This window comes from Sinocyclocheilus rhinocerous, unplaced genomic scaffold (assembly GCF_001515625.1).
Source record: "Sinocyclocheilus rhinocerous isolate Xijiao unplaced genomic scaffold, SAMN03320098_v1.1 scaffold61, whole genome shotgun sequence".
NCBI lineage: Eukaryota > Metazoa > Chordata > Actinopteri > Cypriniformes > Cyprinidae > Sinocyclocheilus > Sinocyclocheilus rhinocerous.
This window is the reverse complement of record NW_015640445.1, coordinates 2,291,722-2,303,396: the sequence shown is the minus strand read 5'-3', so window position 1 is coordinate 2,303,396 and position 11,675 is coordinate 2,291,722. Positions and strand designations below refer to the sequence as shown.

General features: G+C 39.5%; 1 protein-coding gene across 2 annotated transcripts in view; it reads left to right on the top strand.

Annotated features, from left to right (window-relative positions):
* Positions 1-9,221, top strand: part of LOC107752771 (alpha-(1,6)-fucosyltransferase-like) — an 88,988-nt gene extending 79,767 nt beyond the window's left edge. For both annotated transcript variants that reach the window (XM_016568832.1, XM_016568831.1), the window contains 5 exons: positions 1,244-1,481; positions 4,275-4,521; positions 5,245-5,421; positions 6,348-6,498; positions 7,871-9,221. In XM_016568832.1, the coding sequence (XP_016424318.1) occupies positions 1,244-1,481; positions 4,275-4,521; positions 5,245-5,421; positions 6,348-6,498; positions 7,871-8,203 (1,146 nt within the window). In that variant the 3' untranslated portion in view covers positions 8,204-9,221. The remainder of the gene's footprint in view (positions 1-1,243; positions 1,482-4,274; positions 4,522-5,244; positions 5,422-6,347; positions 6,499-7,870) is intronic.
* The last annotated feature ends 2,454 nt before the right edge of the window (positions 9,222-11,675 follow it).

Below are 11,675 nucleotides of genomic sequence, written 5' to 3'. Positions count from 1 at the left end.
TTTGTAATTAAATTACGTAATTCCGTTACATGTAACTAGTTACTCCCCAACACTGCATATATATATATATATATATATATATAAATAGATAGATAGATAGATAGAAATATATTTAATCAATGGGTTTTTTATCCATTTATAATTTTTATCATATTTAAATGTTGAGGCTAATTACAACAACTCATACATTACTAATTTTTATCCCATTAAATGTCTCAAATATGAATCATTGTTATTATGGCCATTTTTATTAATACTAATGATAATGCTACATGAAACCAGTGTAATATGAGGCAAAATAAGCCCATTTCTGATTTTTTGATGTTGATGATCCGTAAGTATTTGGCCTTACTGATGGGTGACAAAGATTGGGAAACACTGCTCTGTATTATAACCTAGTTATTTGGCCTAGAGGAAAACTTTTGTGCTACTAGTACTATGTTAACTTTGACTAATAGCTTTGTGTCAGTGCTCTCCATCAGAGAGACAGGTTAGAGCGGTAATGAGAGCTGGAGTGTGATTAAAGTGATGGAGTGTATTTTACTTTGTGTGTGAGAGACAGACAGGTTGATAACAAAGAAGCTGTGTCTCTTATGAGAAATGACAGTCCTCTGTCTGTCTCACTACACTGCTGTCATCCATCTCTTATCTACAATGCTCTCTCTCTTGCTTCTTTCTTTCTCTTTACTCCAGTCATTCGCCTCTCTATTGTCTCAGTACGAGAGAAACAGCGATAGATGGAGGGACCATTTTCCATCCTGTTTGTTTCGTCTTCTTTCATCCAGCCAAGATCATTCAGACATTATATTCTTCTGGTGTCAGAGCCAAATTTATCATTTCCTCCAGCACATACAAAAAATATTTGCATGCGTGAGATGATTGGAGAGTTTCAAAAACCTTGACAAAACTGGTTCTCTCTGTTTGTTTGTTTGTATTCTATCATGTTTTTATCTTACTGGTGGTCTAGAAAGATGTATAATACTGCACAAATGTCTCCATGAGCAGCACGGTACAGAAGTTATACTTGAGCTGTCAAATGCAAATTCATGTGCTGTTTTTGACATCGAGCAGATCAAGGAACCTGCTAAGCTATAAAAATGCCATATACAGCAGCCTCAAACTGTATTTCTACACATGTAATGAAATCCAGATGTTTTAAGTATGATTTCCTCGTCTAAAAGTGTCCACTGAATGTGTAGAAAGCTCTTCAGTCCTCTCTCTCTCTACTGATCTGTATCTGCAGAACCCTCAGGACTGCAGCAAGGCTCGCAAGCTGGTGTGTAACATCAATAAGGGTTGTGGTTATGGCTGCCAGCTGCATCATGTGGTCTACTGCTTCATGATTGCCTATGGCACACAGCGCACCCTCATACTGGAGTCGCAGAACTGGCGCTACGCCACCGGCGGATGGGAGACTGTTTTTAAACCCGTTAGCGAGACTTGCACTGACCGCACGGGGGCCTCCACTGGACACTGGTCTGGTCAGTAACTCACATGTCCCTCAAATCTATCCTCCTTTTTCTGATCCTTAGAATTAAACAGGCTGTTTTTATCATTTAGAATTGCACTGGGATTATTTAAAATTTTTTAAAAAACATCATGTTCTGCACACAGTGCAAAATACATCGCAGAGCAAAGAGGAAACTGACAACAAGTGGACAGAAAAGACAGAGCAGATTACTTTTGGAATGAAACAAAGTCTCAGCTTTCAAATTTTGTCATTTAAAAAAAAATGTAAACAATAAATACCATTTTGTGGCTCTTTAATGTGTCGTGACAGATCGCTATAGCGCCTCAGTTCAAGCAGCATGTGAATCGATAATCTCTTCCTCTTTACTAGTTTTAGCATGAAATAAACATGAATGAACATCAGAGGGTATCTTGTTTCAACCGCGGAAAGATGTCAATACACACTGTTTTTCAAGTTCAAGTCCACCGACTTTAATCTACTCTCCTGTCTAGTTAGTTTGTCTAACAAAATGGCAGATTCTGCATTATGATTTATCAGATCGCCTGTCAATCAAACTCCTGATGAAGGGTCAATTACATTCAGTCAGGTAATGTTCAGGTAAAATTGTGATGAGGGACCTTAAGATACACTTCATCTGTTTGTTTCTTGTGTTGAGATTAAGGATGCACTTTTTTATTTTATATAATTTAATATTTTTCCATTTTTGTTCTCAGTACATAGTCATATGATTTTTTGGCATTTTGCTGGTCTATAATGTCAATCTGAGTAATGGTCAGTGGATTGTTTTTTCATAAATGCAACAGATTCACGAACATTTATTCAATAATGGACATTTTTTAAAAGTTCATTTTGGAAACATACTAATGGCCATTTTTATATACACTGGCCCAGTCTAAGAGTCTGTCTAATAGGCTAAACCCAGTGTTCAGAGGAATCGGTCTACAGCTGGAGTGAACCTGCTGTGCTCTAAAAGCAAAGTGGAGGGGAAGGAGAGACTGCCTTTAAAACATGAAATTAATGACCTCAAAACAAAGCAGCGCTTTCCCTTCACTCTTTCCTCCCAGAGGACACAATCTCTCTTAGTTCGCCCTAAAGCCTGAGTTTCTGCACTCCATGGACCAGCGAGATTGACAGAGATGGAGACTGAGCAAGCGAGTTATATTAAACATGCTATTCAAACTCATTACGTTACATTTATGCATTTGCCAGGCACTTTTATCCAAAGCGACTTACAATATATTCAAGACTGAGCTCAGAGTGGGCCGGGACTCACTGCTTTTCACATTCCCTGGGAACTGAACCCATGACCTTGGTATTGCTAACGCCATGCCATCAGTTTTCACACATTACCATTAACATCTTGGATTCTCATAATATACGCACCAAATGAACTCAGCCTAATTGTAGTGGAGCTTTCGAGAGACGGTTCTCAATAATGTACATAACATAACCCTGTTAATGCCTCTAGTTATGACCCGCACGGGGTCAAAGGGCAGACCAAATCCTTCAGGATGATCCTGCTGGCGTTTAGAGAAAATACCCCCAGCAACATGCACATCCAAACACACGCAGCATTAAAATGAATCAGTGTCGCTTCAGCGGTTCACGCGCACAGATAGCATGAATTAAAAATAATAAAGAAGCCTCCTCCCCTGAAACCCCCCCCCCCTTCAATTTATTCATCAGGATGCAAGGACAAGATGTAATTTAGATTCTCTTGCTGCTCTAATGAGGATGAGAGAGAGAGAGTTATTTTGTTTATCAGTGCAGTGAGGGGTGCTGGGCTGGAAAAACCTCATCCCCATGCAAAGAGCCTAACAGCAAGGTTATATAAGAACGGCTAGGGAGTTTCTCCAACACTTCTTTGTGTGAAAAATACTTTTTAACATTTAATGCTGCATAAGGCATAATTTAAACCTGGCACGCACAGTCTCTTTGAAGACATTTTTTCCTGATAATGTTTTTTTTTCCCATTACTTCATGCCAGTGGTTGAACAATATGGATTTTTCAATAGTTAGCGCCTTTTGATCCGGATCTAGAGTGTTTCAGCCACCAATGTAATGCGCATATATTCATCACACTGCCAACTGCCAATGTAATGTGCATATATATGTAAATTAAATTTTAGGCATCACTATCACTGGAAGCCGTATTGGTGTTGGCCAATATTTGAATGTATATATATATATATATATATATATATATATACACACACACATATATTGGCCAACACCACTATGGCTTTCAGTATATTGTGCATCCCTAAGGCCTGAAACATGCTCTTGTATGTGAATGTACGCACCTAATAACATCCATTGTAATGGCACAGACATTTGAAGGGAACTCCATCATCGCACCCCCTTGAGGTTTGTTGCCGCCACACTAATGCAAGAACATTCTTGAAGAATGTGGCGTATATTCACTGGCAAAATGTGCACCTTGAACACACTGTAAGTCACTTTGGATACAACTGCCTGCCAAAGGCGTTAACGTAATGTAATGTAAAGTATGCACAGATTGCCGCCTGCTTTTAATGTATTCACCAAGCATTTGTATCGGTTTTCATACCTACGTGTAGTATGTTTATGGCCTACGGTTGTCTTTTTTTCCTCTCCTGCTCTCGTGTTTTTAGCCCCATGCTCTATTCCGTGCGAGCAGCTCTTCCGTCAAGCTTTATTGACTTGATAATTATAAATTAATCTCGTATTGGAAAAGCATGTTTGGCCAATTTACAGTCCATACCACAATATTTAATTTCTCCAGTGCATTCCTTCCGCTCATTGTCTTGTGCATTGTCTGTAGGTGAAGCAAACGATCGGGATGTTCAGGTCATCGAGTTGCCGATCGTGGACAGCCTGCACCCTCGTCCCCCGTACCTGCCCCTGGCCATCCCTGAAGACCTTGCGGACCGGCTTCAGAGGCTTCATGGAGACCCACCTGTGTGGTGGGTGTCTCAGTTTGTCAAGTACCTGATCCGCCCTCAGGCTTGGCTGTTGAAGGAAATGCAAGAGACCACCACCAAGCTGGGCTTCAAGCACCCCATTATAGGGTGAGACATTACACATTAAAGCATCACATCAGTCCATCAAAACCACTCAGATGCTACATGTTTCACTGTATTTTATTAGTGGAGCTTTCTGAGACAGAATTTACTATGCTTACTATATTATTTGTGTTAAATAAATGTGTCTATTTAAATTTTTAAATAATTAATGTATATATTAAATTTTTTATTTATTTATTTATTTAGGGGATAAAAATGGACATAAGTTCTGTATAAATACAATAGAAGTTCATGGAAATTAGCCAATGTGTGTGCAGTGATGTAAACCTCAAGCTTAGGAAAGACAGGCACTGATAGGTTTTGAATGTATTTATGTGTGAGAGAGGGGGGGAGGGGGAGAAAAGGAGGAGGGAGACCCTTTCACACAAACCACCACTGCTCCAACAATCAGTCTCCACTTACACCCACTTTGCTCTCTACTGGGAGTGCAACCACTCATAGCCATCTTTCTGTCTCTATCTCTCTCACACACACCATTCTTACTTTATTCAGCCGCCCATCCTTACACTCACACATAGACACATAATGGTTGGCATTTTCAGAAAATCGGCACCCCAAAGCGCAAAACCTTTAAACACCTATTTAAAAAAATAGAAAGAAATTTTATTCTGCTGGTCTGTATTTTTTCCTGTTCTTTGTCGACCTTGAATCCCTTTCTCACATGGACACACACAATCAGGCTGACCCAGGTATTGTTCTTCTCTCCAGGGTGCATGTGCGCCGGACAGATAAGGTAGGGACGGAGGCGGCATTCCACCCCATAGAAGAGTACATGGTGCATGTTGAGGATCACTACCAGAGTCTGGCCCAGCGCATGCATGTGGACAAGAAACGGGTTTACCTCGCCACTGACGACCCCTCTCTACTGCAGGAGGCCAAGTCTAAGTGAGCACACTTTATACAGTCTATGAAAACAAGTCTTAATACCTCCTGCTGTGTTGCTTGGCAGTTGAATTGATCTTCTTTTAAGGACCTTTAGGCAATTAACTGGAAAATATTAGACAAAAATAATAAGAAGCTATCTTAGAATTGTTAATACCCTAATTTGGAACCAACATGGAACATCATCAAGTGACTGAAATGAAACACTTTACAAGGCAACAATGTTGTAGCTCACACCAAGGACAATAACTATAACAACACTTTTAATATTTGTTTTATTCTGAGAATAATCCACGCCACAGCTATAACAGTGAGGACACAGAGGAACAATATAATTGGAATCACTTTCAGAAAATTTTTTTTCAGCTGGTAAACAATAAAAACAGCCAATCAGCCAATCAGAATCCACCCGTCTTTAAAGAGCTTGAGCATTCAAAATGGCAGATGACATAATTGCAGTGCACGCTTATAAAAAAACAGAACATTATAGTGTTAATGTGAATGCTAATATAGTTGTCCGTATACAGTAGTTATCTTTACAAGTGTTGTTCTTGATGTGAACGGTCACAGTCAATCTGACATTAGCATGTTGTTATGCTAATAGCTCAATACTCAATACAATAATAAATAAATACAAAGCACACACATTTTGGGTGATATTGTTACTTTTTAATTAAATAAACCAATTTTTTATTAATTTGTTCATTTCCCATTCTTCCTCCACCATCTTATATGAAAATTTGAGCATGTAGTGCATTCTGGGATTCCTTTATCGGCAAATGATGCATTCAGTGCTGCCCTCTGTTTGGAAAAGCCTTGGCATCATGAACGTGCCTGAGTTAGGCTGCAGACTAGGCTTTGGAACACAGCAAGAGGAGTGCCATCAGGGAGGACCTTTTAACCCATTTTTGTTTTTTGTTTGTGTACAGGTATCCTGATTATGAATTTATTAGTGATAATTCTATTTCATGGTCGGCTGGGCTGCACAACCGTTACACTGAAAACTCTCTGAGAGGAGTCATCCTGGATATCCACTTCCTCTCCAGGACCAACTTCTTAGTGTGCACCTTCTCTTCACAGGTACAGTTTGACCCACTTTTGTAGAAGTTTTTGTGCTGTTCGTCTCCTACACTAACTTTTTGTCCCTTTTTGCACTTGCGTGAGGGTTTTTTTGCATGAAATGCCCAAACCTCCCACAGCATTTCTATGGGGTTAAGACTTGACTGTTTGATAACCCTTAATATTTTTGTACTTTTTAAAAAACATTATTTTGGGGATTTGCTTTAGGGTTTTTGGTAATTTCTTTCTTCTACAGTCTACTTTGTTAAATTTTAGCTTTTTTATGGATAGACTCATGTCGTATTCTTCACAAGTACTCTCACAAGTACAATGCAGACTTTGTGGGTTGTTATTTAAGTTTTCATGCCAGACATGATGTCTGGCAATCAGTAGTCTTGCAGATCCAAACTTTTTACTATCGGCTGAAAGTCTGGCCCATTTATTCTGGCCAGGAATCGCCCACTTCACACTGTGCAGGTTCACACTGTGCAGTTTTTGGCTGTCGATTTTGGCCAGCAAAATCAATTATATTAAATAATATTTGTATATTATTGATCACCAATGTTTGATTGTTTAGTGTGACATATTCATTGGCTGAATACTTATCGCCTTTATGATCAGTCTTCTAAGTCACAGTTTTCAACAGGACAATTGGGATCAAAGTCTTTGCTACAATATATATCGTACACTTTGACATAAAATACGTGGATGTCACAGTGTACCAAAACTTATAACCAAGATCTCACTCGAGTCATATTGTAGAGTAGGGGTAGCCAACCTTGCTCCTGGAGGGACTACATTTCAGCAGAGTTCAATTCAAAACTTGCTCCACCCTGCCTTTTATTTTCAAGTAAAACCTGAAAACTTTGATTACCAAGTTCTGGTGTTTTATTAGGTTTGGAGCTGAACTCTGCAGAACGGTAGCCCTCCAGGAGCAGGGTTCGCTACCCCTGTTGTAGACTTATCAACAATGGTAAAGAACCATCAGAATCGTACAGCGTGTCCAGCTTTAGAAAGGCAACTTTTTGTCCAGTGGCTCCTCTGAATCCATCATTATAGCAGGCTGATCCACTGAAAACAAGACTTTGTTTTTTGACAGACTGATTAAAAACTCCCAGAAAGGGCAGCCAGTCAGATCCAAGCAATGAAATCTGCAATCTTGACATTTTTTTGTGCCGTATGCTCTAGACTGGTCATGAGCAGTCTGTGGTTACTTTGTTCTAATAGTCCTTAATCTTCACTTCAGCTTTTCATGAGTAGCGCTTAACCATTGTAAAGTCCATTCATCTTTGTCAGGTGCACCTGCATATCCTCTCAACTCCACTCTGCTCTGAAGATTCAGCTTAAAAGCAGCTTGTGAACGCGTCTTTGTTTTCATTTCCATTGTGCGCAGGTGTGTCGAGTGGCCTATGAGATCATGCAGACACTCCACCCAGACGCCTCCTCCTTCTTCTATTCCCTCGATGACATCTACTACTTCGGTGGGCAGAACGCCCACAACCAGATCGCTATATACCCGCACCAACCACGCAATAGCGACGACATCCCGCTTGAGCCTGGAGATGTGATCGGCATTGCGGGCAACCATTGGGATGGATACTCCAAGGGCATCAACCGCAAAACAGGCCGCACAGGCCTCTACCCCTCTTATAAAGTCAAAGAGAAGATTGAGACAGTGAAGTATCCCACATACCCAGAAGCGGACAAACTTCTTAAGAAGCCGTAGATTGAGACAAAGACAGTGCAAATACTCTTGTTTAAGAAATGAGGAAACCCTGGACCACCCGTATGGGAATGCACTTTGTGTGTGAGTGTGTATGAATGTGTTCGTGTAGGTGTGTCGGTGTGTGTGTTGTCTAGGGCTTCTTCACAGGGTTTTGGGACACCTTCCTAACTCTGGTGCTTGGACTTGGAGTCTCCCTGAAATGGCAATCAGGGTTGTGGAAGACAAAAAAAACAGAGGATGAACTCAAGGCAACAGAAACGGAAGGCACTGTACTGTAGGTACTTTCTAATTAATCTCCGGGTAATGAAGGGAACTGAATATGTTTATTTAAGAACACAACTGGAAGAAGTGACTTTGCAACTCCAAACCGATCATGACAAAGGAATCATAAACCCGGGTTACTCTCATCCTCCTATGCTCTTATACCTCCTTGTGCACAATGATGGCATCCTTTACTCTAGCCTCACTCAACTCGTTTCTCTCATGCCATCACTACGCCAACTGACACTCCTCTTCACACCCATGAGCTATTAATTTCCACTGCCATACTGTGCTTTTAAATGTGACTTATGCTGTTTTTATTTTCATTGTAAGGTTTATCATGTGTTTGTGTGTGCGGATTGGAAAATGGTGCCTATCAGGGCGATTGACTCACTTTAACGGGACGAGTTTTGACTCAGGAGCCTTACGGACCAGCCTTTCCACGCAGATTTACACTCCTCCCCTCCTTTCCACTTAGTGTCTTATCCACAGCCATGTGTCCATCATGTTTTTTAAGGGATCATTTCATGTTATTACATTTTAAAATACAAAACATAAGAAAATGTCACTTAATATGAAGATAATGATACTAATATTATTAATAATGATGATGATGGTAAGAAAAATAATAATTATGGTAACAATGACACTTGCTGTCATTATACATTTTAGTTAATCATGAAGGAGTTGTTCATTGTTTTATGTTTGCGGGCATTGTCTCTTTGGTAAGCAGATCAAATAAACTTGATCAGCCAAATTGGGTTTCTGTCTGTATTTTAATTTTGTGTGTGTTGGCTATTCTTTAAGGACAATTGAGTTAAATCTTATGAGGCTATATTCAACAGTGTTCAAACTGAGGAGGGGCTGCAGGACACAAATTGGGGAGTCCCATAGTGTTTCATTGAAATTAGAAAACTAGATTAGTAGATTTTAATTATTATTTAATTATTGCACTGACACAACTTGACATTGTTAGTTTGTGCCAGTTTTATAATTCCTCTGAAAACCGTAAGTGTTTTTGAAGGAACTTGCAGTCAGCCACTGAGTAGACCCTCACTTTCACCTCAAAAAAATGTCACCAAAATGCGAACAAAATTTAAGACAGGCTATATAGGCGTAAAAATGTCCATTTTTATATTTCGACTATATTCAGTAGCAGAATACTTTTTCAGTTCTGTTTTAGAGCTCTGTTGTTTTTACACACCGTTCATACTGTAAAGTCACATCCGTATTTTATAATCGCACCAACTGTATAATTTACAGGACTCACAATCGCACAGTCGATAAATCTGTGACGTGTGAACGGTCCCATATTAAGCAATAGTTGTCTACACGTCATGCAATGCGAGAGTCGCTCTTCGTTCCACAAAGTTGTGCGACTTTTCAGTGTGACATCCAGCAGGTGATTTTGGATCCCGTCGCTGTGTTCGCTGTGCTAGAGATCCACTCACCAGGCCTGTGGTCTTTGCGTGACCCAAATGCTGCGCTACAGTCAGGTAATAAATAAATAACAGCCAACCTTTTGCGGTCGCCATTTTTGTTATTTACTTTAGTCACTGTCTGGTGATATGGCGAGAACAGCTGTTTTATGAGCATGACAGTCTGAGATGTAAGGTCTGTTGAAACTGTTTGTTTCCACAACCGCACTTTTAAAGATGGCTTTTTACTAAAACTCGTTTATGTTGTTAAAACATGTAATATTATAAATATGTGTAATACGGAAATATTTCATTTCTATTAAGCACATGGTTTCTTTGTACTGAATCAGTATAATAAAATAATTTCCACTCATGTTAGAAGGCAGAATAAAATGGTAATGAACTTTTACAGTTTGAAAACCCCTGGCCTAGAAGTGCATATAATTGATTATATGATAAAATGTGACCCTGGACCACAAAACCAGTCATAAGGGTCAATTATTAGAAATGTATACATTAATAAATAAGCTTTCCATTGATGTACGGTTTGTTAGGGTAGGACCATATTTGGCTGAGATACAACTATTTAAAAATCTGGAATCTGAGGGTGCAATTTCTCTAATTGAGAAAATCACCTTTAAAGTTGTCCAAATGAAGTTCTTAGCAATGCATATTATTACTAATAAAAAATTAAGTTTTGATATATTCAAAATATCTTCATGATCTTTACTTAATATCTTAATGATTTTTGGCATAAAAGAAAAATCGATAATTTTGACCCATACAATGTATTTTTGGCTATTGCTACAAATATACCTGCTTTTGACTGCTGTTGTGGTCCAGGGTCACATATCAGTGTAGGGTTAATGAATAGATAATGTTAGCACCATATAGGCTATATACAGTAAAAGTCACCACCCTGTTAACAAAACAAACGTGGGTTTACATGTGCCACCTCCTATGCAATTTTAGTACCATGGAGAGATGAGATTTTCAGTCCTGTCAACAATTAAAGGGGTCATATGATGCGATTTCAAGTTTTCCTTTCTCTTTGGAATGTTACAAACTGTTAGTGAATAGATAAGATCCTTAAAGTTGCAAAGACTAAAGTCTCAAACCCAAAGCGATATTCTTTATGAAAGTTAAGACTTGTCCACGCCCTTCTAAAATGGCTCGTTTAAACACGCCCCCACATGTCTACTTCACTGGGTGGAAGGATTTGCATAACGCCGCCCAAATGTTCACGCAAAGAAAGAAGGCGTAACTTTGATTCTCGCTGTAGTATGGTTGCTGCCGCCATGTCGTGGAGACGCTGTGTGCTTCGTTGTGAAAGCGAAACTACACTGTTCCAGAACAGTTCAACCCAAATATTTGTGTGTGCAACGCATTTTACGGAGGACTGTTTCCTGATCCTGGTAGAGTAGACTACAATGCCGGCTGTTCTGATTTACAGCCTGTAAGTACGTTTTCATATTTAGCAAATTTGCCACTGATTATTCAAACGCGAGTTTTGAGCAGTGTAGAGTAGCGTTTGTTGTTTGTCGTTTCTCCGATCACAAATGCAGACATGGTTTTATGTTTACGCGGCGCGATGCAACGCGTAAAAAGACAGGGTATAAGTCATTATAATCCGTAATTATGTCCCCACTGGATGCAGCAAATGCCTCGTTTGTAATGTGTTTTATTGTTTTTGTCTCGTCACGCCGGGACACACCATCACAGTATGGTAAGGGGCATAACATTTCTGTCACACGCTTGAGGTATTCGGCCAATCACAACGCACTGGATAGCTG